Source organism: Drosophila bipectinata, chromosome 2L (genome assembly GCF_030179905.1).
Source record: "Drosophila bipectinata strain 14024-0381.07 chromosome 2L, DbipHiC1v2, whole genome shotgun sequence".
Taxonomy (NCBI): Eukaryota; Metazoa; Arthropoda; class Insecta; order Diptera; family Drosophilidae; genus Drosophila; species Drosophila bipectinata.
The window spans coordinates 7410087-7436838 of NC_091736.1; the positions used below are offsets into that span (position 1 = coordinate 7410087).

Genomic DNA, 26752 nt, shown 5'->3' on the forward strand with positions numbered 1-26752 from the left:
TATTCATATGTACATATGTATACTCTATATTCTTCCTTAAAAAAAAAAACATATATATACATATATGAAGGAAAAAGAGAAAAAATAGCAAATATGTATAATTAAAAATCTTAAAAATTGTAATTTTTTTAAGAGTTGTTTTAGAGTATTTTGTATCCCGTCATCTTATTCTTCTTAAATGTTTACGTCTGCATGAGAAACGGCCCGAACGAAGATGAAAAACATTTCGTTTGCATTATAAACAATTAGCAGCTAAATTTGTTTTTAATATTTTCATATAATTTCCACGATTGTTATGTTTTGGCTTTAATCGCACGTTTCGACTGACTTATGAGTGGGCGAAAATGAGATTTTTGAGAATTTCGATATTTAGAAATAATTGAAAATACTCAAGTTTTCTCTTTCACTTCGGATAACCTTGCGCAATTTAGCAAATTTTCAAGAAAAAAGGAAAACATATTGATGGTTTGGGGGTGGTTGGGGTATGTGGACTTATATACTGCATATTTCCGTTTCGTGCTGTGCAACCGGAAGTGCACTAACACACAAGCACAAACACAAACACAAAGGTACACCAACCAACACACTCAAGTGCATCGGTTTCGTTTTTTGTTTTTTTTTTTTTAGCCATGGTTTGGTAACTTTCGAGAGGGTGTTTGACCTATAAATGAATTTATGCCAATTTAGAAAGCCAAACACAATTGGCGGCCCCCGGGGAGGGTTAATGAAAACGGGGGACGGGGCGGTTGCCCTGGGGCCAAGCAATTAAAACATATATTTTTTTCCAGCAGGGGGTTGGTTGTTTGTATCCCTTGTTATGTATTTTTTTATCGTCCGCCAGCATAACCGGATAAACTTTTGCAATTATTTTAATGGCCTAAACCACCAACACCAGGCTCCTGGCCAAGCCCTTTTTCCTTTGAAATTTTACTCTTCTACCTTCAAGTTTTTAGTTGGTCAAATTTCACTGGGTTAATAGATTTTTTTCCTGTATTTATTTTTTGTTTTTGATATTTTTTTTTTGTATGGGGTTTTCTATTTCCGTGGGCGTTGTGCGCTTCTTGCGGCGGTTTTTCCCGAGTTTTCCGTGCGCCTTGGCCAGCTGTCGACTTGCAACTGAGCGAGCGAGCAACTTGGAAAAGCTGAAAAACTGCAAGGACTCGTGACTGTTCGATCCGATCCGAGACCGAGCCTTGCAGCCAAGTCGAACTCCAAGCCGAACAAGATTACGGCAAGAGGGGCAACTGGGCAACCGGGGCTGTCCATTGAGATTTTCGCAAAAACTGAATGAAACTGAATGGCAATAAGCCGGCTGCTGCAGTTGCAATGCGCATGTGTCCTGTAGTAAGACCGCTGCCAGGATAATGAACTCTGGCAAAAACACACTGGCTGCAAGTGGGCTATATATATTTTAAAGGATAAACTTTTAGCATCCGATTAAGGCGTTTGCATTCTTTTTTTTATAGGGACTACATACATAGTTAACTAGTAAACAAGATAAGGAGGCCTACAAGGATAACCAAAAATCCTGGAAAACCATCTGGTGTTTTTGTTGAAGCCTCTGGCCAACATCTACTGCTTCGAAAGCCCAAATACGACGCCTCGCGCAGGTCACCACGACCACGCGGAGAACACCTAGAAGCCCCAAGAACAAGACCCAATTACTATATATATATAAATATACATATATATATTAAAATATTACTATATATATTTATTTATGGGGTATTTTATTTAAAATTACGTTCGAAGGTCCATGAAAGAAAAAATCTTTGTGAAAAGCCTACTTCTCATGACCATAACTTGGCGAATTCCTTATCTTAGCTCTTTGAGAATTGTATCCAACAAAATGTTGACCTATTTTTTCAAATTCTTCAAGGGGTTACATCACGTTTTTGGCCGAAATTGGTTAAAATTTTGTCCACCTTATATTTCTTATATTTTTATGAAGATTTAAGAACCTTCAATCGCTGATTCATAAATGACATTCATTTCTCAAAGTTTGCATCGGTTGTAATATGACTGAAATATTGACTAAAAAGTGTCTTAAAAAATGCAAAAGTTTGCATATTCCCCATAAGTCATAATTTAGAATAATCATATATGTATGTACATTAGGTCATCAGTTTAAACCACAAAAACTGATTATTTTCGAATGATTTATTTGTTATATTTTTTGTTCACCCCCAATAAATGGTATAATTAATTAGCTTAATTGGCTTAATGATTATAATGTAGATGGATGAAAATAAAAACGGTAGATGATTAGCTTTAAATTTTGTAGAAAAAGAAGATATTTATTTAAATTTAACAAAATGTTTAGTAATTAAGCAACAAGAATAGATAAAAATACAAAAAAAAGATTCTATTGACCGCAGAAGTAGTTAGAATTTATCCAACTGGCAAATGTAATTAAATTTCCTGCCACATTGATGTACCCACAATTCACCGTCCTTTAAGGAAACGCAGTTCTTCTCTCTAGTGTTTTGTTTGGAAAGATCTTCACCCCATTTCATGTAAGAATCTGATGCTTGAGTTGCCGCAGAGACGAATTTTTTCTCATTGACTATATCATTAAGACCCGTCCAGTAATTTAAGCCCTTGGTGGTGACTTCTTTGATGGCAATCAGTTCCTTCTCATTAAGGAAGACTGCCGAAAATCCTCCCTTGGATTTACAAAATTGTTCAGCCTCTGACCCCGCCACTTCGCTTTTATGCGAGATATAGAAGAGTCTGGTACCAACCCGCACAAAGTTCATCGAGATGTAGATCTGTTTATCCAAGCTAATCAGGGTGCTATTCTGGTACTGTAGTCCTTTATTCAAAATTATAACTTTCTCCTGAAGTTCTTCCAGCTGGTTGATAATCAGATTCAGCTTCTGTTGAGTTTCGTCTTGCTTTGCGGCATGCTGATCAGCCCACTTATTCTGGTGGAGTTCAATGTGATTCGTAAGTGGTTGCAGAAGTTTTAAACAAAAATTATCACATTGTTCTCGTGGATCTGTCAGAACGCACAAGGATGTTTTATTTTCCAGGAATCCTGTTGAAAATCCAAGAAGATTCCAAGCGAGTAACGCGAAAAATCCAAACTTTGCCAACACGAACATTTTAAATTTGTATGACCAAATCTAACGAAAGACCGATTTAAATTAAATTCTAATTCTTCTCAATCCTGTAAAGAAATCTCGGTTTCTCACACAATATTAAAACTTTCTACTTGAAAACCACAAAAAAAAATATATATGTATTTGTCATGATTCATTGGATATTGTGTTTTATTTGTAGATAAAAGATGTGACAAACTTTTAATAATAAAAGAATAAACAAGTAAGTGAGTAAACAATTTAGAAAAAAAACATCTTTTTTAGTTTTTTAAATGAATAATAACTAATGATTAAAGCAGTTTTAAAGTTTTAAAAAACAGTTTTTAAAAATTTTTGAAATTATTTTTGCGTTTCTCAACCCTTAAAAAAGTGACGGTGACGTGGTATTTTTTGTTGGCTAAAGTTATCGATGTTATCGAAGGGTGTACCTGGTCACACCAAATAAAATATAATGGGCCGAATTTGTTTTGATTTCTTTTAAATTCCATTATTTTGTTGTTTTTGCTCCCCTTTCAAGTATTAGAAACTTAATTCTGCAACAGACCAAGGAACTTTGTCGCACGAATCCCACAAAAGATTTTTATTGGCGACCTGCAATGCTTGGAGAAAATCTGGAAACAGGAAAAACTGATACGACGAAAACCCAGGAGCTTCGATGCAACATTCCCAGATGCCCATATCGGACGAATCGGGCTTATAACTTATGGCGACATGAAGAGCGCCATACTCTGCCCTTGGAAACCAAATTGTAAGAGACTTAAAATAAAAAAAAAAATACGAAAATAAAACCAATCTTTATCAGGTTGTCTTGCCCATTCTGCATCTACAGCACTGATAAGGTATCTAACCTGAAGCGGCATATAGGCATCCGTCATCCAAGCACTATGGATGACCCCGACGATCCCGAGTCGGGAAAAATGATTCAAACCATACCGGTGGAGCGCTCTACCAAAGTTCATTGTTTGGTAATAGGATGTAAGTACGAGACGAATCGGCCCTATGACATGAAACGTCATATGATGGTGCACAACAATCGGGAGAAGAGCCACCGTGACTACAAGTGCTCGCTGTGCATGTATAGCTCGGATAGGAAGGCCAATCTTAAGCGGCACCACGAGCTGCGTCACTCAGGCATCGAGGACGCCATCAAAACGGCCGATGAACTGGAATATGAGGAACGCCTGCTAGAAGAACAAGCGCAAGAGCAACTTGACCAGGTCGCTGCTCCGGCAAAATCCATGAAACACCTTTTTTCCAGCTTTGAGGATGATATTCAAGACAATTCTTCAGCAGTGCAGGAGGAGGAGCTTAAAGCAGACTATATATATGGCGAGAATGCACCACTGATCACAATATCCACTGGCAAGTCGGAGATTCTTCAGGGAAGAAGAATTGAAAAGCAAGTGATTGTAAGTTTCGAACTCTAAGACCCAAGTAGGTGCCACAAACTAAAAGTTTTGCTTTCAATCCAGGCTGTTAACGTGAACGGCGAGCTACGCTGGTTCCAGTCGATAGATCCGCCGCCAGGAGCATCCAATAAATTACAGCTCGCCATGCAAGAAGAACAAGAGCAGTTGGACGACGAGTTGGCCCTGTCCTTGGCCGAAGAGGATCAGAAGTCTATGATGGAACTACTTCCAGAAGATGAGCCAATTAAAGAAGAGCCTAAGGCTGTGGTTTGGAGCTGGAGTACACCAAACGTAAGATACACTTAAAGAAACTAGAAATGAAAGTTTATGACGCAGCTTTTCCATTTTATTTAAGGGTATACATCACTTTTCGACGGTGGACTTGGAAACTCCCACAACAGAAATTCAGAAAATCGATGACCTCGAAGAGGTGCTGCTGGACAGTAAAGTCACACCCTCAGACTTTCCGGCTTGGTGGGACGATGGCCAGTATACAAAAATGCAAAAGAATCAAACGTTCCGAGATCTACGCACTAAGCCCTCGCAGGCAAGTGTGCAGCGCATCCTTCGCATCATATACGATATATACTACAAGCCTTTCAAGGAAAAACGCAAAAGATCGGAGGTGTTTCAAATTAAGGATTCGTGGCTATGCGCCACTCGAATGTCCCGCATGCAGATTATTAAGGACATGTATTCAAAGCAAGGAACATGAACCCTATAACTCCTTCTATAAAGGCTTTAAAGGGCAAAGCAATGAGTACACAAGTATAAACTACAATTCCAATAAATATAATTACTTTTAAGGCGTCCTCATGTATACATATGCATGTATATAAAATTAAAAATATATATTACAATTCTATTTTTTTTTTTTTTTAACTTTAAGATCTATTAATAAGATAATAAGAAAACAAGATAGAAAATTCTTTAAATTTCAAATGTTTTAATTCTATACTTTTATTTGGAAAAACTAAGAAATTATAGAACTCGAAACAATGCAAATGGTTCTTTATATTTTTCTTTAAAAAAAGATTTGTTTGTTTTTATTAAATTAGCTTTTTGTTGTATCGTTAATGATTTAATTTATAATTTTTTATGCCAAGTGCTATTTAAATTAGTTGCGCGCCATTTCTGCCTGAAATTAGTGTGGCCATATATTGTATAAGACAAAATAGCATTGAAATACGATAAGAAAAAGTTATCGATAGTGACTGCCCTGGTAGGGTGATTATTTCTAGCCCCCTGTTGGTCACTCTGTTATAGTTTTGCAAAGTAAATTTTGGCCGAGTTGCAGATTTTTCTCCTTTGAATAAATTGCTGCTTGTAAATGCAGGCATGCATGTATTTGTTAAAAAGTGTTTTGCAACCAAGTGACTGAGTATAAAAGTAAATGAGAAGTTGAAGTAACATCAAGCAACAAAAGGAAGCAGACGAAGTGTGCAAAACCGACGCCGCCGGTGAGTTGCAAAGTTAGCCTGATTTCAACAAAAAACAGAAGCATGTACATAATTCCAAGAAAAATATGAAAAAATGTGACTTTGTTTGTACAACTTTCCGGTGGAACACATTCTCTGCCCCATAGTTGTCATTTCCCTTTTGTTTTACGTTTTGGCGCAATATTATTTGCCACACCGGTGCACGGAAACCACCATAGCAGTTTAGCACTAACGCATAGTTCGGCGCCACGCTGTGTGGCAACGCTGCCGTTCACTTTAAACTGAATTCCACGAAAATAAATCAGTTTTCTTTGTTTTTTTTATTCGTGTCTTTGCTGTTACCAAGTTAGTCCACAGTTAAGCTGTAAGTTCCTTGCCCTTGGTGGGGTAACGGTTGCCTGCTGCCCTCGTTTGAGGTTAGGTTCTGGGCATTGGATACTTTTTTTTTGCTGACGCGCGTTGTAATTGAAAATTGTTTCTCGCAGTAGAAGAAAGGAAACATGGCGTGGGTTCCCAGCTCACGGTTCGAGGACGACCTGGTCGATATGGAGCCGAATTTCAATTTCGTTTACGGCCAGTTGGCCTATGAGGTGCAGAAGAAACGGGAGAATACTCCCCGGCCGAAGAGCACCTACGAGTACCTATCGGCCAGGAGGGAGAGGAATGAAGAGTTGGATAAGCAGCATGGTCACTCGTCGGGGAAAGGCCGGGAAATTCGATCCTGCCTGCAGATGATGGAGAAGATACAAACCATAGCGGGCACCAAGCCTCTGGGGGAGCACGCCACAATGGCTGATTGGGAGGATACCAGCACCGTGGAACAGGAGGCGGTGGCAATGATGCGGCACTTTGGTCTCATGTCCATGGACGTGGAAGCACGATCGACCAAACCAAAGCTACTGCCGAACGAAAAAGAAGAAGAATCTCAACCTGAAAAGGTAAAGATCACTAGAAATGGCCGTCGAACATTCCCATTGATCACGGATCCCGATTACTTCAGACCCCGCAAGACCCGAAAACCCAAAGATGCTGACTCCAGCGATACTACTAGTGATACCTCCTATCACACCGCACCAAGCGAGAGTAGCTTCATAAGTTTATATGGTTCAGCGCAGTCTACACTAAGCAACAGCTATGAATCGAAAGATAGAACTCGAGACTGCAAGGAGTACCTGGAGATTCCTTACGAACCTTTAGAGGAGAGTTTCACGGATGAGGCTCCCAAGGAGCAGTCTGAAAAAGTACTAGATTCTGGTACAATCGCTCCGAAGAAGAAAAAGAAACAGAGGCCCAGCCAGAAGAAGAGGCTTCAAAGTGCCAGCCAAGGAAAGCAATATCAGCTTTAAATAGAAATTCAAGATAGCAACATAAACAAATAAATAATAGTTCCCTTGTTAATATTGTTATTTGGTTTATTTAACAATTTTTTTTTATAATAATACTCTTGTGCTCTACGATATAAATTTTAAGTGAAAACAAATGAAATTTAAATAGAAACATACCAACATCATTGCTTTAATAAATATTTTATACCTTCATCATTATAACCATATATGTATTTGTAATCTCTTCCAGTAGAAGTTCCATTATTTCCATTTAATTTCACTAATTCAATCAACGGAGGCTGGGGTTTATTTTGCAGACTAATCTCAAATAAGATAAACAAAATAATACCCCCAAATCAATACACATTCCCCACCCCCTACCAGTAATGGTTATTGTTTTTGTGTGAGGAACTATTATTAATTTGGCGAAACCGACGCGCCAATCAATTAAGTCTAATAATCTGTCCCCCTGATGGTAGAATATAATCACATTGAGAAATTTGCTCACAGCATGACAACCCTATGAAGGCTACAACCCCCCACTATAGGCAACACTTTGTTAAAAAAGTATCTTGAAAGACTTAAGCCCTAAATAAAATTAAAAACAATTTTTTTAATTAAATCTCATTTTTCTTTCTTTGTTGATGATATTTAGTTACCACTGTAATAGGCGGTGGGAGTAGCTGCCTCGTTTTTTCGTCTGTTGCTCTCGGCTTGTATCGTCTCCTTGTCTTTCTCCCTCCAAGCTTCCTCTCTCGCTCGAAAGTGTGAACATACGCATATAACTGCAAGTTTTCGGTTTTCAGTGGCAACCGCGTGCGTCTTTTGTTTGTTGCTTTGTTTTTGGGCTTTTTCTTTGAAGGGTTGTCAAGCCGTCGTTGTTGGCCCGAGATGCTGAAATTCTGTTCTAGGTATTGTGTTGTTACGCAGTTCTACATAAATACCAACATGTGTATGCATGTATACACGGACATGCATGGACAAATATTGATGTAGAAGTCAGTCTAGTCAGCGAAAAAAGGGGGGAAAAATTGGGAGATGCGAGTGCTACATGTCGTCTATATGTAAACGAGTCTGGAGTGTCTCGGCTCCACGAACAAGGCCTGAGCGAAAGGCGAAATCAAAAATGAAGGAGTTCGACAAATGGCTCGAGCTATTAAAATAAATATGCTTTTGGGGAGACCCTCAATTCAGTCTTGATGTTTCTTAAATATCTTAAACGATATTCAATCAAAGGGAAGAAAAACCACAGCTCTTTTAGGTATTTATTATCCATTTATGAAAGAAGAAAAAAAAAATATCAGGTTTCCCCAATTGGCATTTTGTGAGGGCCACCCCAATTCCTACGCACACACGAGTTGCGGCGAGAGTTGCCAAAGCTGCCGAAAGGTGAGCTTAGGTGGAAGAGAGAGGGCAGAGCCTAAAGGAGCAACAGCCCTCGCCGGACCGGCAGCCGGCTTTCTGTTGCTGGGGAAGAGCTGTGTTTGGGGCACAGTGGGGCAGGAAGCTACAAAACTTTGGTAAAATATTAAATTAAATATTTAGAGCCATAAATGGGCTTTGACATAAAATATGAACTTTTAAATCAAATTACAAAATATTGTAAAAACATAAACTCTCCACTGTACTTCGAGAGTTGAACTTGCTGCGATGCTGTGAGAGCGAGAGCTTAGCGAGAGAGAACCACCACCGATTCTCCGGCATCCCTCCATTCCCCTTTTTTGGCGCGCAAGCGTAAGCTCTCTCGCTCTGCCGCCTCGCTCTTGAAATTTCGAGTCTCTAGGAAGGCTTTTCGGTTCACAGCCGCGACAGTTTCATTTGGAAGCTCAGACAGGACATAACGCCTTCGAAAGGATAAGGAAAATTCAACACAAAAGGATTGAAAAAAAAAGGACCAAAACTATCGCATCGTTATAGTAAACTAATAGTAGCCATACTATCCACAGTAGTAAACGTTTTTCAATTAAATCGCCATGGAATGGCCCCAGAGAGGTGCGAGAGGTGGACGGAGGCCCAAGGACCACGAGGATGTTTCATTAAAATTGGGATACAGACAAGACGCGGCTCGGCAGGATACCACCGGATACCGCGTTATTCGTGTGCGTGTGTGTTATGGCAGTGTGTGTGTGCGAGTGTCGCATCCATTCAGGAGACACAAAAAAAGAGACGGAAGAACCGAGAACTTATTCCAAGACTCCTCCGGCTGAGACACATTTCTCAGTGGTGACTTTCTGGACAAAAAAAAAAATCGCAAAAAAAAAATAAAGAAACGGTTCGGTACTTTTTCGGTTTCTTGGGGTTGTTCCTCCCAGAAGCTCTAAATCTCATAAAAGAATGAAAATCTGAAGAAGGTTCTACGACAAAAAATCTAAAGAATGGAATCCGCACAAAATCGTAAGAATATTTTATTTAAAGAACGAGGTCTTCCTATTAAGATCTGGAATATTAAACCTTAAAATCAAATTCTAGTCTATAACTTTGCCATTTCTTGAAATCTTAAGGCTTTGAGACACTTTCCAAGACATTTAAAATTAATATTCCCATAGCCTTTAATTAATTTTTTTAATTTTTAATTAACTTAACCCTGTGAATCGTACAAAAACCACAACAAATTGCATGTCAGGCTTTTAATTTTTAATTTTTTTTAATTTCTTTTAATTTCTTTTAATTTCTTGCAACGCTTGCAAAATGAAAAGGAAAAACTCGAGGTTACGACGAGCCTCACAAGAAATACAATTTTTTTTTATATATATATTTTTATAAAAAAAGAAAAAAAAAAAAAAAAAAAAAACTTGCACCGCTGGTCTGGCCACTTGTCCGTCGGCTGCCACAGCCTGTTAAGCCCGTCCTTCTCCCTCCCTAGTCGGGGCGAGTGAGTGTGTGTAAGTGTGTATCTGTGTGTGTGTCTTTTTTTTTATGGCCATGCAATATCTTTTTTCATTTCTGGCTTTCCTGTTCGCAGCCTCCTCCTGCTGCTGTTGGCTTCATCTTCTGGAGAGGGGGGGAAGGTACAAAAAAAAAAAAGAAAAAAAAAAGCGAATGTTCAAATTGAAATACTTTACAAAACTCGTATTTGCTTAGCCTTATCGGCGGCCGTGCAGCCACACAGATACAAACGCACACTTCTGAAGTAACTTGAAGTTTTCTACCCCGCTGTTGCCAAGGGCCTTCTTCAGGTCTGGTCTCCTTCCAGTCATATAAGCCGGAGCTAGTACCAGGCCCTGCGCTGCATCTGCATAATCGTCCAGCAATTAGTGGGCTTTAACATCCATCACAAATGAGACAGATCATAATACATACCTCTATAATTATGATTGGACAATTACTTATGGGATATAACTAAACAGAATCTATAGCTCTTAAACGGAGGTCCTTCATCTTTCCATAAAATCATAATGGCATCTTACGGTCATTTATTTCTTGAGATCCTTGCATCCTCCCACTGCCCCACTAGACTATATCCTAGCCATTGCTAAAAATTAACCAACGTCCATTACAGGATTTTGGGGGCATTAGCCATTAAAGCCAACTGGCTGGACCTGGCCCTAGCCCTGGCCTGGACTTGTTCCTGCACTCGAGATCCCCTGACTTTACCGACAATGTCATTAATTTTTCTCAGCTCCTTTCTACTACCTCCCTTGACCCCCAGACCAGCTTTGGTCTTATGTCCAAGACCCCTATCCCAGCACTATCCTCACCACTCCCACCTTCTGGGAGTCTCTGGTCTGGTCTGCTGTGTGTGCGCTTCGTTTGACTCTTTAATTTTATTTGATTTCTGCTCTGGAACTTGTTTGTTTAGGATTTCGTTTACAAGGGTCTCGGTATCCTTTTCCAGATGTCCAGATGACTCATACTCCTTTCTGGACTGTGAACTTCATTAACTACAAAATGGTTTGTTTAAAGGAATCTCTCTTTAGCTAATCAAAAGTGTGTTTCCTAAAACAGGACATTTATCTGATCGGACTGGGTTTTCTAAAAGAAAAAGGGAAATCCCTTTCCAATTTTCTTTTCTGAGAGTCATTTATTTTTTTGGCTGATAAAAAAAGGGTTTCCCCCGAAACTTCGATGAAAGGCAAGACAAATTTATGGTGTTTTTTTTTGTTCAACATTTTCATATCATTTATTAAGCGTTGCCCGGCTTGACAGGTGACAATTTTTTAATGATTTGGGTTCAAAGGACACCTTAAAAAGGTCCTTTTATTTAGATTTCCATTAAAGTTTTTAAAGTATTTCCTAGGCATGTTTAAAACTTTAGTTTGGAAATCCTTTTGAAACTAATTTGGACGCCCACTGGGGGGTTACACCCCCTTTTTCTCTATTATCCGTGATATGTCCGTAACATACTTTTCCAACTTTCATACTTTTTTTTTTTTCAGAGAAAACTTGTCAAAGTTTTTAGTGGAGTTTCATTACTCATCCGGTGGTATCATCTGTCCCCTGGTTTCCTCCTTATCTCGTATTGGGTGGAAAGTGCTTTTGATGTTGAAGTGCTTTCTTCGAGCTGCCGACACGTCCTGTGACAGGCCCCATTTTCCAGATTTTTTTTTTCTTTCGAAAGTTTAAATAGTGCAACACATGTTATCCTGTTTCCCATGCTCGGAGGCCATTTATCTTATGTCCTGTCATCTTTTAAAATGTTATCTTAAAGCTACAAAGTTTAGGTATCTCTTTTTATCTTAAGAGAACCATAGTTATCCTTCCCATCTTATCATAATCCTTAAATTCAATTTGCATGACAATCGAAACTCAGGAACTCCGTTCCCAAAACTTTTCAATTATTTAAACATTTTTAAAGAAAAAAAAAAAAAACGCCAAATGGCAGAAAAGCTAAAAATAGACCTAGAAAAAGTTTGCGGCGCATAGGAAACCCTCACAGGAGGAGGAGGAGGAGGCAACGCAGGCACAAAAAATTCCACTCTGTTGAATGTACAAGGAAAAGTACACTCGCACGAGTACGAGTACTCACTCACACTCACACTAACACTCACAAACGAGGTATAAAAATGTTAATAGTGGCCTGTTGAAGGCAGAGCAACAGCGGCAGAGCAGCGACAGTGACGCGACAGCACAGCTTCACCGGCAAAAAATACAAAGAAGAAGCATTGAAATCCTCTCTCGCTATTACCTTGAGCGGCGCAAGCTCAGAGAGCCAAAGACTTGGTCATTAAATTAACGACGTCATATTTTTGCATGAGAGAGAGAGCGGGGCCTAAAGGTTAGAAAGAGAAAGGGTGGTGGGAGATGGTGGGAGGTAGGGGGAAAAAATGCCACAAGAGTCAAGTTCGCTGACTGTTGATGCTGCGCTGCCCCAGCTTCCTGCTCCTGCTCCTGCTCCACCTTCTCCTCTCGCTCTGTCTCGCTCTAACCAACTAAATCAAATCACCACCCACTCAAAGGAGTTGCAAGCATGGATACAAACAGACTAGCCCACGCAAAATGTACAAGCACAGTGGAACAAAACCAAAAAAATGTTATCAGAAAAAACTTTATTGAACTTTATTGAAAATTATATTATTTGGGTTAAAAATATTTTTTAATGTTTAATATTTAATACAAAAATTTTTTATATCCTTTTCACTGTTTAGCCCACTGTTCTTCCTTTTTCTACTCCCTATACTTTGGCGCTCTTTTTCGCTTAGCTTTTTGTGCCGCCAAGTTGGCACAGCGCATGCGCATGACGACAGGACAATGAATCGAACGGGAAAGCCGAAGTGCTGTAGAAACGAACGAACCATGACCATGCCAAAGGATGAAATATTAGCGGCAACTCAACAAAGAAGAGGGCGCAAAAATAGTTGAATCCTGCTCGTCTCATGTCCCTCTGTCTCTCATCTCTTCTCTACACTGGCAAACTTTGAACTCGAATTCCCAGCATCCCCATGTGCTTTTCATCTTTCTTTTGCTCTATGTGTGTGTGTGTGTCAGTGTGTGCATAAATGTGAATGACAGTGCGGAACGCAGTGGAAGTGGAACACTGCTTCGCTTTGAAATTATTATTTTTCTTTGTTTTATTTTACTTTCATTTTTTTATTTTGTCTTTTATTTACTTTATTTTACTAATAAAAGGATTATATTTCGCCTTATTACAGTTTGTATCTTACCTTATTAAATACTGATAGTTTTGGTTTAAAAGAAACTTTTAGGTTAGTATCTAAGCCATGAATCATGTTGGTTCTTGTCTGAAATTGTTTGCTTTTCTGAGTTCTAACCTCATAATCTTATAGAATAAGTTCTTAGAGCTGTTTTATTTTCGAAAAAATGTTAAAAAAATGCCTATTACATGGATTAGTTCTTATATCCAACATTAAATGATCTCCTGGGACGCTTCTTGGCTTTTTCAAAAGGATAAGGCGCCTAATCTGAACTTTCGAGAAGTAAGGGGCTCTAATTTTAGGCCATAACAGTAACATCATGATTTCTCTTAAGATCTTAGATCTTAGGGTCTTTGAAATAGTTTTGAGAAAGTCTGTAAATAGTTATTCCAAATACCAAGATAAAGAAACAATAATTACAGTTATAAATAGGACTTAGATCAAGAATTCCTTGACCTATATAGAGATACCTATATCATTCTATGAAAAACGAAACCTTATTTTAAGTTTTTTAATCATATTAAATAAAAATCTTAATTTTTATAATATTTAAGAAATAAATTTATTTTAAAAAATCCTTTCTATTATCAACAGGGTATGCAGAAGGTGACAAAAGCTCAGCAAGGACTCTGCGGCAGATGACGAGAGCGGAAACGGGCAAGGACAAAGTACCGCACATGGCGGCAGGGATACAACGCCACAGGATACGGCCAACAGGATATTAAACTAGCAGAAGGTCCACCAGTCCACCAGCCAGCTAGCCAGCAAAGAAAAACAAAGCCGAGGAAGGCCCAAAGCGTGGATTTGGGGAGAAAGGGAGAAGCCAACAAATGGCAGCCATTGTTGCGGGTGGAGGAACCGGACCGGGAAGTAATGGATCAGGTCCCGGTGCTGCTGCTACCCGAGAGTTTGTGGATGGCTGGACTTTGGCTCAAACTTTAGGCGAAGGGGCCTATGGCGAGTGAGTATTATTAATATTTATCTTAAAGATACTTTTTGTTGCATACATTGAGGTAGTACATCCTGTGTGCGTTGTGCCTGTGTGTGAGTGTGAGAAGTCAATAAACCGGAAATGCAGCCCAGAGTAGGAAAAAACGCACTTTTCCGGCGTATTCCGCTGTATACGTTCACCCCGAAATCCACCCACTTGGGAGCCGTTTAGATGCCCACTGCGCATGTCCTTGCCACAAAGGCGATCCGAGTGTGCGGGTCCGGGGAATACGGAATACGGAATACGATGGCATACGGCATCCACACACTCACTGCACCCGGACCTCGAACAGTCGATACCCAGACACCAGACAGCGTTGCAACAACTGCGTTGCTGAACTGCAACTAGCATTTGAGATTTCTGTATCTCATAGATACACCTAACTCTAATCCCTCCGATAATATCTCTATGATGCAGGGTAAAGTTGCTAATCAACCGTCAGACTGGCGAGGCTGTGGCCATGAAAATGGTGGACCTGAAGAAGCATCCGGATGCCGTCAACTCGGTCCGCAAGGAGGTCTGCATCCAGAAGATGCTCCAGCACACAAATATCCTGCGATTTTTCGGCAAACGGTCGCAGGGCAATGTGGAGTACATATTCCTGGAATATGCCGCCGGTGGAGAGCTATTTGATCGAATCGGTGAGTGAATATAATGGATTTTAATAGAAAAATAAATCAAGTGGTTTTGCTTTTTATTTTTAGTATTTTTTTTTAAATTTATTAGGTGTTTATTTAATACTCCTATTTACACCGTCATAAAATCTTTTATTTCTTCTCAAATACCACCTAGAATCTTGTTTAATAGCCTTCTAAACTTTTATTCGAAAATAAGCTCTTCCCTAAAATTGTCAGCCACTTGAGACCACCAAGTCAAGTCAGTCAAGACACTAAAACTTTGTTGGCCATAAGCCTGGGATCAGGCATCTAAAATCTGGCCACAAAGAGGCCACTAAAATGCAATAACTTGAATGCAATTTATCCTTGAAAGTGACTTTCGGAAATTGGATTAAAAATTTTTAGTGAAAAGTTTCATATTCAACAAGATTCCATAACAGATTCCAGACCATATCCATATAGACGACGCCCAGACGAAGCAAATATGCCAATATGTGAACTGTGAACCCAAAGAAATGTCACCCAACTGACTGACAGGGTGGTGGGTTGTGGTGGGTGGTGAAGTGGCGGAATGGTCCTGTTCATCCTTGGGCCAAACTGCAATCTAATGATATTAAATGGAACAGCGGCAGACTGACAAGATACGGATCTTGATTACTCCACTTTTCTGTCTCATGACAATTTGCCAATTTTTCCACGAAGGGTGGGACAGTGGTGTAGGTGCCAAGTTTGTGGCATTTTCATAAATATTAACAACTGAACGAAAGGTCAGGCGGCAAGACGAGGGAAATCGAGTGAGATTGCCACTAATGGAAGTGGCGTCCTTGCATTGATTGCCTGGCCTGCCTGCCTGACTGCCACCACCTCTCCTTGCTCTCATTTGCTGCCACATCCCAGTGTCCCAATCATCATCATCCTGATTCTCCATTTTCGCGGCATGGGCTTGGGAGACTATGGTGTAATAATCAATGTGGCAGCCATATTTAGACCCTGGTTGCTAAGCCATTTTTAATGATATCTAGTGATGGGGCAGGGGCAAGTGATGTGGCATATTATATTTCCCAAAAAAAAAAAATTAGCATATCAGAGAAAAGCCAACACTGATAAGAGCATTAATTTAAATGAATGAAAATTTGAATATTATGACTAATGATTTTCCAATCCAATTTGAAGACAAAATAATGAAACATTATCCTTGTCAGCACGTCCTGTATTGCATTCCTCTGTGGAATTTCATCATCATCCAGTCACGCTCTCATCTCTTGCCATTTTTTCGAAACCGCGCCAGGGATACTGCACTGCACTGCACTGGAAGGATAATAGCCTAGGATGGGTGTGCCATAAATAGGTTCAATATGCAAATGAAACATAATGGAGATGCACCGTCGCCATCCAGATGTCCTCACTCATAAATGCGTATGATGGAGGCCCGTATGTGCCAGAGTGCCAGAGTGGGAGTGTGCGAGTTTAATTGTCTATTTGCCCAGAAATGCATTCATTAAGCTTATGTATGTGCCACAGACCCCAACGAGGGGTCGTGGGGTTATAGATTATCAAACGATTCGGCTGGCGGTGGTCTGATTTAAATTATGTTTCAATTACAAATTTAATTTTCGAGTAATTTCCTTCATTTGGAAGATGGGCCTCTCACTTTATGGAAAAGCAATTAATTATGATAAAATGTTACTGACATCCTTATGCAGTTTTAATGCTTTCATCTGGATGGAGGCTCTTTATTTCCATTTTTGCCATTTTGTAGATTCTCCTCGAGCTTAAAGTCAATAAATATCTCAATATTTGCCAATCAGTGAGATAAAAAATTTCAAAAAAAATATAGAGCTTTAACTTATGTCAATATATGTTTGTAGTTATAGTGTTTTTCTTTTTTAAGTGCATCTACTGTACACTCGCCTCCATTTAATTTCATCCGTGGCAGAAGAGTTGTGCAAATGGCAGCAACACCAGCAACCAGCCACCAGCAGCCTGCAACAGCAACATGCCACATGATAAATGAATGGCAAACAATGTGCCAGCCCAGAACGAGGGTCGACAGGCAGGCGGGATGCTAAAGGGGTTTTCATAGTTGTGGGTGGATGTGAGTCTCAAACTGCACCTGCTCCACAACATTATCTCCGACACATTTGACTTTTCCGAGACAAGACTGTAAATTGGGAGAGATAGAATATACAAATATATATTAAGATTAGATCTGTGAAGTAAAAGGATTTTAATTGTTGTTATTTTATGAGGTTTCCTAGATAGGCTAAATGGAAATAAATTATTATTTTATAATAAAATGGCTTTTAGAATAAATTTAAGACAATAATGCCAAAGGACGCAGACAACTTGGAACTAAATGTGTTAAAATCTTATCATCTCTTGGAAAATTTCTAAACACTATATAGCCTTTGTCTTAACCTCTGACCTGCTGCCAACAAAAAGGGAAGTAAAGCCAAAGAAAAGCATTCCAGGGAGGAGGAAAATCAATACCAGAGAGGTGGGAAATGAAATGAAATTATGTTTGATCCCCCAACCTCTGGGATGTAACCTCCGCCTTTGACAGTCAATCAAGTGAAAGGCGGGTTGGAAATGCAATCTGTCTAGCTTTTGGGTTGCCCCGGGGTTAAAGGTCTCTCCTTCTCCAAATATCCTTTGTGATTATCTCGATGCATTTATCCCCAAAGTGGTTGCTCCTTTTGTAAATATTTGGGGCTTTGCAGGTCACTGAATAACATTAGCTTCGACTATCAGCTCAAATACGAAAGTGAAGCTTCAAGTAAATATTTTATAATGGCAGGAGTTTTTTAAAATGCATATTTAAGAGTGGAAACCAACAGGTAAACACACTGTATTGTCATTGTTTTCCATCCGGACTGGACTTTGATTAAAATTGCATAAAACTGTTGATTGAATTTTTGTTGGCACCAGGACACACACACACACAGACACACGAGCAGGATGCATTACATTTGTTTTTCCCACCTGTCCCGAGTACCCAGTTTTTGCTCGGCTGCACAAATTTTCCATTTTCCGTGCGTGCAGCTCTCGGAGGGTTTTTCACACGGAAATACCTACAAAAAAAAAATAGTAAAGGATATTTTTTTTTTTTGTAATAGCAGGGTAATGTTTATTTAAAACTGTCCATTAGGGACAACCATTAAATTTTATCACGTAAACTTCACGTATAGATATTTTTAAATATTAATATGGTAGAAAAAAAAAAAATTAGAGTAGTAAGGGGAGGTCCAGCGGGTGTGTCCTTTTAAGTCTTCTGGGTTGCTCGCTGCTGTCCAGCAGGGAGCTGGCCAACCGGTTCGGGTGATTATGAAGCCTCTGCATGTAACGTGCGCTGCTTCTTTGTATCTCGTCCTTGACCCAAGGGAAGTTGAGAACCTCGTGGATGGTGCGATTATCATGATAGACGTGGGCCCCAGTGGCGATTCGAAGGGCTCTATTTTCGAAAGCTTGCATAGTTCGGACATTCGTCTTGCTCGCAGTTCCCCAGAGCTGTATGCCGTACGTCCAGATAGGGCGTATTATTGCCTTGTAAATGAGGAGTTTAGTGGAAGTTCTCAGCTTCGATCTCCTACCCATAAGCCAGTTGAAGGATCGAAGTCTTTGAATAGCCTGTTTCCTCTTCTTAATCAGATGGGGCTTCCAGGTGAGCCTCCTGTCTAGGGTGAATCCCAGGTACCTGGGATTGTCTACCTGTGGGATTGGAGAGCAGTTAAGGTTAACTGGAGGGCAGTTGCCTTTGCAGAGAGAAAATGTGGAGGCAGTGGACTTCTCGTTATTGACGGCAATGTTCCATCGCTTTTGCCAGTCGCTGAGCAAGTCAAGTTGCAATTGCATCGTATCGGCTGCCCCCAATGCGCTATCGGCGGTGGTAAGGAAGGCGGTGTCGTCTGCATAGGTTGCTGCGAGCAGGTCAGGCCTCTGAAGAACAGGGAGGTCGGCCGTGTAAGCATTGTACATCAACGGGCCAAGAACGCTGCCTTGGGGTACACCAGCGTGAGCTTCTCTAATACCGGAGATGGCCTCGCCACATCTAACAGCAAATTTACGGTCTTCCAAGAACGACTTTAGGAACTGGAAGTATGGTCGGGGTAGGCCAGTCTTTAATTTATATAGAAGACCGGGATGCCAGACTCGGTCAAACGCCTGCTTCACGTCCAGCATGACGGCCATGCAGTACTTCTTGGTTTCAAACGCGTCCAGGATGCACTGCACTACCCGATGGCACTGCTCTGGCGTACCGTGTCGCCGCCTGAAGCCAAACTGGTGGTCAGGGATCAGTCCAGCCTCGTCAAATACTGGCAGTGCTCTGCTTAAAAACACTCGTTCAAGTATTTTGGAGAGCGTTGGTAACAAACTTATTGGTCGGTAGGACGAAAGGTTTGCTTCGGGTTTCCCGGGCTTAGGTATCATAGTTACCTGGGCACGTTTCCATGTGGACGGGAAGTACCCTATCTCCAAGCATCTATTATAGATCCTCGTAATTAGCTGAATGCTTGGAGGTGGTAACATTTTTAATGCAATTGCATTGATACCATCATCGCCCGGGGCCTTGTTGTTGCTCATGATGGTTATAAGCTCAGCTGTTTCCTCCTCAGTCACTGGTGGTATTGGATCGGCGTCCCTAGAAGGCTCGGCTAGCAGACGGGCAGTTTCAGCAGCATCCTCCGGTGAGCAGCGATCGAAAGGCGTAAAGACACCTTCGAGGTGTTCGGCGAAAGCGTTGGCCCTGTCCATCTCCGATCTGCACCAGCTGCCGTCGGTTCTTTGTACAGGTGGGATCCTTTTCAGCGGCTGTCTGATAGATTTGGTGACTCGCCATAAGTTATGTTGAGGGTCGCCTGGCTCGAGTTGTTCGACGAACCCGTCAAAGGCCTGCTTCCTTAGTCTTGCCAGAGTTTCTGTCAGACATTTGGTCGCTCTATTGAAGGCGGTTTTGTCCAAAGGATTCCTTGAGAGCATCCACACTCTTCGGAGTCGTCGCTTTTCAAGTTTGAGTTCTTCGACTTCTGGGCTCCAAAAATGGATGTCCCTGTCAGTGGCTCTTGGGCGGTTGGAGGGCCTTGGTGCTGCTTCAGAAGCTGCCGCCTGAATATGGGCTGTTAACTCTTCTACAACGGTGTCGATGTCAACCGGGGAGTCAAGTGTCGGGCTGGGGTCGGTAACGTTGTTCAGGTAGGATTGGTACTTGTCAACGTCTGTTGTCTTGTAGATCAGCTTTTTGCGGGCTGACCTGAGCAAGGCTGGGGTGAAAAGTGACACGGCAAAGGCGCTGTGGTCCGAGAAGAGGTCTTCTACTTCTCTCGCTTGAATTCCGGCAGAATCCAGTCCTCTGGAGATGGCGAAGTCTAGCACATCAGGGATTTTGTGGGGATCCGTAGGCCAGTATGTGGGTGCACCGGTTGCGTGACAGCTCAAGATTCGGGACTGAATCTGCCTGTATAGGGCCGAGCCCTTTGGGTTTGTAATCCTGGAGCCCCACCAGGGGTGTTTAGCATTAAAGTCCCCTCCGATTATGAACTTGGGGCCGAGGCAATCCAGTAGCAAGCCGAATTCCTGTTCGTGGATGTTGTGCCTGGGGGGGCAATATGCTGCGGCGATTGTTATGTCACCGTTGGTAGTGGAGATTTTAATTTGGGCACATTGTACCCAGTCTTCGCACATGGCTGGAAGTGCCTCATACTTGATGCAGCTGCGAATAAGGATGGCCGCGCCCCCGCGACCTCTACCGTTCGGGTGGTTAGCGGCAATGAGGTCGTATCCTCTAATAGTCAAGTATGATCTGTTGGTAAAATGCGTTTCTGATATGAGGAGAACGTCTGCTTGGAGGGTCTTGCAATATAGCTCGACCTCTGGCCTTCTTTTTACCAGGCCGTTAGCATTCCATATGGTTATATTTAATTGCGTATGCACAAGGATTTGCAAACGGTGGCCATCATTTGGGCTATTTGGCTCAAGACCTTCTCCATCATGCGCTCAAACATAGATTCCATCCTAGCCGTTAGGGCGTCCATTGGATTACTTGAAAGACTGGGATCGGGATTGGGGTTGGAGTCAAACTGTGGTGCTCCGTTTTTGACTGCGCTAGCATAGCTGATGTTAGGGTTAATTTTGCTGAATTGAGGTTGCTGGCGTCTTGGGGCAGCCTGTTTGGGGGCGAACGTGCTCTTTGCCTTTTTGTAGGCTGGACAGCCCTTGTAAGAGGCCGCATGTGATCCGTCGCAGTGGAGGCAGACTGCTGGTTCACTGGCAATTTTGGTGCATTCGGAGGATGGGTGCCTATCTCCACACTTTACGCATCTGTACTCCAGATGGCAGTACCGTTTCGTGTGACCGAAGCCCTGGCAGCGATGGCATTGGGGCACATCGTCGAATTTTTTTGGTGGCTCAACCGTAACCACCGTGCTGCATAGCCGCTTGACTTGAAAGGCCTCCTTGTTGTTTTTGGCTGGCTCGAGGTTAATAAAGAAAATGTTTAGTGGCTTCTTTGTACCTTTTTGCATAGGATTGTGTATATCCCTGACTTTGTGTCCATGGCTGCTGAAACCCACCTTAATATCCTCCGGGTCGGTGGAGAAGTGGAGGCCTTTAACGACGATCCGATAAGCGCGCTCGTCTCGGGGCTGGAATGTGTGGTATCGATGGTTATTTTCGCTCAGGAACTTTTTCAGAGTTGAGTAAGTATCCTTATCTGGAGTCATGACGCGAATTGTGTTGTTAGTGCTTGCTTTGTAGGTCACTTCAACATCCCCGCCTAAGAGGTGGGAAATGTCTTTGGAAAGGCCCTTGATGCTGGATACGTCCGGGATAAAAATTGGGGGCGGTTTGATGATTTTCGCCGTTTTTACCGCAGATTGCTTGGTTTTCTTATCATCTTTTTTCTTCATAACGTCAACCTCCATGTCGCTGACACGATCTTCATCGTCTAAATCAGAAAGAATTGCATAATAATTTTTTTCAATATTAGCTTTAAGTGCAGCTCTGGCTGCTTCGCTGGTGGTAGGTTCGTCTTCCATAATGGGTTTTTTAGCAGACTTCCGCTTCATTTCTCCATGCTCGGAGTCGCTGGAATCGACATCTTGAAAATTAGAATAGGCTTTCTTTTTCGAAGGCGGCTTGATTTTGATGGAACTGGGAGGGTTTTGCCAGCCCATTAAGTTGGTTTTGCCCGAGAATGGCCGCAAGATTAGGTAAATAAGAGTGGTTTTATATTTTTTTGGTGGTTGGAAAAAAAAAAAATTTAAATTTTTCTTTTTATTTTTTTAACAAACAATAAAACGATGCTTTCAGTTCAAAGCCTACCTCAACCAAGCCTACCTTCAAGTAAAGGATATAAGGCAGGATAACAGGATAAATTGCATTGCGAAAATATGCCACAAAGTTTAATTCAATTTCCTTGAATGCCAATCGATTATGAAAATGATTTTAAAACCAAAACCCCATTTCGTTGCAGAACCCGATGTTGGAATGCCCCAGCATGAGGCCCAGAGATATTTCCTCCAGCTCCTGTCCGGCATCAACTATCTGCATCAGCGTGGAATAGCTCATCGGGACCTGAAGCCGGAGAATCTCCTGCTGGACGAGCACGACAATGTGAAGATCTCGGACTTTGGCATGGCCACCATGTTTAGGTATTTAGGTACATTAATTAGTTCCAAAATTATAATAAGAACAGGGGTTTTTAGTCTTTAATTTGAAAAAAAAACGCAGAATATCCATTAAAATGTGGAAAGTTTTTCGCTGAAAACTGACCAACAAGCAGAATTGTTAATTGAAAACGCTCAGGGCCATGGCATCCAACATTCAAACTAAACATGCCCACAGAGATTTTAGTTTGAAACTAAGTGGAAACTCATTTAAATAGTTTGCCAGTTGGCCCGAAGTAGTTGCTTGAAATGGTTTGAAATTAAATATTTAAATATTATCAATTTTAAGATTAATTTTAAACAAAAACTATGGAAAAGCTATTAAATATGGTATGCTGTACTAATTTCAATAAGAACTAAAAAATATTTAATAGAAAAATGGTTTCTATGATTTATAGAAGCTTTAGATTACATTTTTCCAACTTATAGTGGTACGAGGGAGTGATATATATACTGATATATATACCTGTGCAGTCAAATATCAAGAAAATCTAATATATAGCGCAAAATCATAAATGATATTTTTGAGTGAAAAAAATTAAATATATAAAAATAATAATTATTCATGATTTTAATATTTCGCTCAGAGAATAATCATTATTTTGTGATTTTAATATTTCGCTCCCTGCTATTAATATTTAATATTTATAAGCCTACCCCCTATTTCTGTCTGTGTAAAAGCTCTATGAAAATATTTAAACTTTAAACCTTTCTTTGATTTTTTTTCTCCTCCACTCCACCACTTTGGCATTCCCGCGGAGCAGGTGCAAAGGCAAGGAGCGACTGCTGGACAAGCGCTGCGGTACTTTGCCGTACGTTGCCCCAGAGGTTCTCCAGAAACCGTATCATGCCCAGCCGGCGGATATCTGGTCGTGTGGTGTGATTCTCATCACCATGCTGGCGGGTGGTAAGTCCATCAATAAAAATTTAAAACTGTAAAAAATAAAAAGAAATAAAATATTAAGTGAAAAAAAAATAAAGAGGAAGAAATCCAAAGCATTATCATCGCCTTGCATCTAACGGAAGTCATCAGTCACATGCCCAAGTACTCTATATACCCAAAACTGGTCATGAGAAATATTCAAAAATCAAAGATTATAAATGATAAAAACCTTATAAGAGAGGGAGGTATAACCTTGATCAGTTGGGTATATCTTGTACTCCCTATATATAATATATATTTTTTGGTTCACTCTTCTCCTCACCGCACCTCCTTCTACTTTTTTCATTATTTTTGCTGTTTCTTTGGTATTCTAGCTGTAGATTGTTTTCACGCACATTGTATATCATCTAAAGCTTTTATACCAAAGCTCCAGCTTAAATTGCTTAACAACGCACCACCAAACAACAACAACATCAACAAATATATATACTATAATTAATATAGTAACGGAATGATAAAAAAAAGAACTCGATTGGATGCACGTTTCTGAAAAAAAAAAAACACAAAAATTGCTTTACATTTCCTGAACACGGCTCACGTTCGCACGTTCTCTCGCATCATTTCCATGTCTATTTGCATAATTGTGTTTAATTCTTAATTTTAAATTAAAATTTTTCCAAACAATTTAATTAATGTTTTGCGGGGTATTATTACAGAATTACCCTGGGATCAGCCTTCGGCCAATTGTGTGGAGTTTATTAACTGGAAGGATAACGACCATTGGCAAACGCAAACGCCATGGAGCAAGCTGGACACTTTGGCCATTTCCCTGCTACGAAAGGTCCTTGCCACCAGTCCGGGGACACGTCTGACTTTACCCAAAATCCTCAATCACAAATGGTGCAACATGCAATTCGTGGACAATGGTAAGGATTTGCTGATTAAATGGAAAAATATTGTGAAAGGTCACCCGAAAAGTCCACTTAATGGTTCAGGTACTTAGTGACTCTCAATGTATTTGACATTTTGAGAGCCACTTTGTGCCTGGGCCATCAGTGAGGCTATATCTTCTATATAATCGAGGTAATATAGTGTTGAAATATATAGTATCTGCTCTACCCGAGCTTTGGCGCTTTAGCTGTATGATAGATTTAAATACTTCATAAAGCTAGATTACCAAAGCATGGGTTTTCGCAGGATAATCTTCATTAAATAATATAATAATATATTTATTCTTTTTTTAATTTCAGTTAATTTATTTATGAGTTGCTCTTTGGTTTGCACATTATTTGCTCTTTGGTGATTTTAGCTGTATGGTGGTTTCTGATTCCATAGAGCTTTATTACCAAAAACCAAATGGTTTTTTGCATTTTTCTTGAGTTGCTTTTTATGATTTTCTTAAAATTTTTAGTTATAATATATTGAAAATATATTTTATTCTAAAATTTGGTTTCCCTCCTTATAGAACGCTCTTTGGACCTGGTGGACTCGGCAGCTGCCTTGGAGATTTGTTCTCCGAAAGCCAAGCGCCAGCGGCTGCAGTCTAATGGAAATCTCAACAATGTCTTGGATGACTCTATATCCCGCAACTATTGCTCTCAGCCCTCGATGAGGAACGACAATGATGACTTCGATCTAAGACTGCGCACCGGCCGGCCCAAGAATGGTGACGAGGTTATGGCCCAGGAGGCTCGACTCGGCTTCTGTTTCTCGCAGCCCGCCCTCCTGGATGATCTGCTGCTGGCCACGCAAATGAACCAGACCCAGAGTGCCTCGCAGAACTACTTCCAGCGCTTGGTGCGCCGCATGACCCGCTTCTTTGTGACCACCCGATGGGACGACACGATCAAGCTTTTGGTCAACACCATCGAGCGACTGGGTGGCTATACCTGCAAGGTCGGCGAGGACGGTGTGGTCACCGTGTCCACCGTCGATCGGCACAAGCTGAGACTGGTCTTCAAGGCCCATATCATCGAGATGGACGGAAAGATACTGGTGGACTTCCGGCTGTCCAAGGGCTGTGGCCTGGAGTTCAAGCGGCGCTTCATCAAGATCAAGAACGCCCTGGAGGGCTTTGTGCAGAAGGGACCCACCACCTGGCCCATTGCAATTGCCACGAACTCGGTGCCTTAGTTTGTAATTACCTCTTAAACTTTAAAGACGCACCCACCTCCTGGTGGGATTTCATCACGTTTAGTTTTAATGAAAATTCTCAATGTGCTAACTTATTTTTTAAATCCATTGCATTATTTACGATTAAGTTTTGTGTTAGTATTGCATTTCTATCGGACGATTTGAATTTTGTTAAATTGTTAATGTCTCTAGTATTGAATGTAACTAGTTTAGGTCGTTATCGAACAATAAATCGAAGCTGATTTGGATTGAAAGTGGTATGTTTTTTCATTTTTCAAAAAAGGTTCTCAAAATAGCTTTCAAAATAAGACAATTATTCTGCAAAAAAGCGTTATAATGGTAACGTTAGCAGAAAATGGGAATGAAATGGTCTTCAAAACTACTGAAACTATAACAAATGGATCAAAGAAATCGAAGCTGATATTTTTAGGTATTTTATTTTCAAAGAAGGTTCTTAAAAATTCCTTTTTTTTGGGCTACATAACAGGACCAATACGTTTTTTCTGAATAATCATACAATGAAAGAGTATCGTAAGAGGGATATGGATATAAAATGGTCTAAAAAAGAATTCTACAATTTGAGTTTTAAAGGAGAAGATTAAGAAAAGTTTTAACATAAAAAGTATAAATATTTCTAAAAAAAGGTTTCAAGAGAAAATTTGGGGAGAAAAGTAACGTAAGGAGAAAATGGACAAAACTTCAAGAAATATTTAACAAATTTAAGATTTTGAAAAGGTTTAACCTTAAAAGTTCAACAATTTGTACTAAATTGTTTTCTGACTACGTAGCAGGACCAATACGTTACGTATGCCAATACGTTGAAAAAAGGTTCCGTTGAACATACGTTGAAATTTTCCTGAAAATTCGAAAATAGGACATTTTTCTAAAAAAAAAAACAATTTTAAAAAGTAAAGTAAGCAAAAAATATATATAAAACGGTCGTAAAACCATTGAAAGTTTAAAAAATCAAAGATTTGAACAAGTTTTAGAATAAAAATGTGTTATTCAACAATAAATCGAAGCTTATGGTATTTCATTTTCCAAAAGTGGCCCTAAAAAATTATACTTATTTGACAACGTAACAGGACCAGTAAGTCA

General features: G+C 40.4%; 4 protein-coding genes across 8 annotated transcripts; 3 read left to right on the forward strand and 1 right to left on the reverse strand.

The window, feature by feature from the left end:
- Positions 1-2384: 2384 nt before the first annotated feature.
- Positions 2385-3107, reverse strand: LOC138925739 (C-type lectin domain family 3 member A-like). The gene has a single exon (XM_070276948.1). It carries the CDS (start codon positions 3105-3107, stop codon positions 2385-2387), a length of 723 nt encoding a protein of 240 aa, XP_070133049.1.
- A 419-nt stretch (positions 3108-3526) lies between these two features.
- her (hermaphrodite) lies at positions 3527-5340 on the forward strand. Its single transcript, XM_017249570.3, has 4 exons — positions 3527-3852; positions 3907-4513; positions 4577-4804; positions 4869-5340. The coding sequence occupies exons 1-4, from the start codon at positions 3701-3703 to the stop codon at positions 5226-5228; spliced, it is 1347 nt and encodes a 448-aa protein (XP_017105059.2). The 5' UTR covers positions 3527-3700; the 3' UTR covers positions 5229-5340.
- A 492-nt stretch (positions 5341-5832) lies between these two features.
- On the forward strand, positions 5833-25908 carry grp (serine/threonine-protein kinase grp). Of its 3 annotated transcripts, none has more exons than XM_017249597.3 (7): positions 5833-5973; positions 13964-14330; positions 14778-15001; positions 22446-22623; positions 23403-23545; positions 24238-24447; positions 24987-25908. In XM_017249597.3, the coding sequence occupies exons 2-7, from the start codon at positions 14200-14202 to the stop codon at positions 25652-25654; spliced, it is 1554 nt and encodes a 517-aa protein (XP_017105086.2). In that variant the 5' UTR covers positions 5833-5973; positions 13964-14199; the 3' UTR covers positions 25655-25908. The 3 variants fall into 3 exon arrangements, with proteins under 3 accessions (XP_017105086.2, XP_017105087.2, XP_070133910.1); XM_017249598.3 differs by having other exon boundaries at positions 5878-6017; XM_070277809.1 differs by lacking the exon at positions 5833-5973 and adding an exon at positions 9572-9671.
- On the forward strand, positions 5842-7432 carry squ (squash). 3 transcript variants are annotated; one of them, XM_070277811.1, is made up of 2 exons: positions 5842-5973; positions 6438-7432. In XM_070277811.1, the coding sequence occupies exon 2, from the start codon at positions 6453-6455 to the stop codon at positions 7296-7298; it is 846 nt and encodes a 281-aa protein (XP_070133912.1). In that variant the 5' UTR covers positions 5842-5973; positions 6438-6452; the 3' UTR covers positions 7299-7432. The 3 variants fall into 3 exon arrangements, with proteins under 3 accessions (XP_070133912.1, XP_017105091.2, XP_070133911.1); XM_017249602.3 differs by lacking the exon at positions 5842-5973 and adding an exon at positions 6104-6368 and having other exon boundaries at positions 6438-7431; XM_070277810.1 differs by lacking the exon at positions 5842-5973 and adding an exon at positions 6104-6316 and having other exon boundaries at positions 6438-7431.
- Positions 25909-26752: the final 844 nt, after the last annotated feature.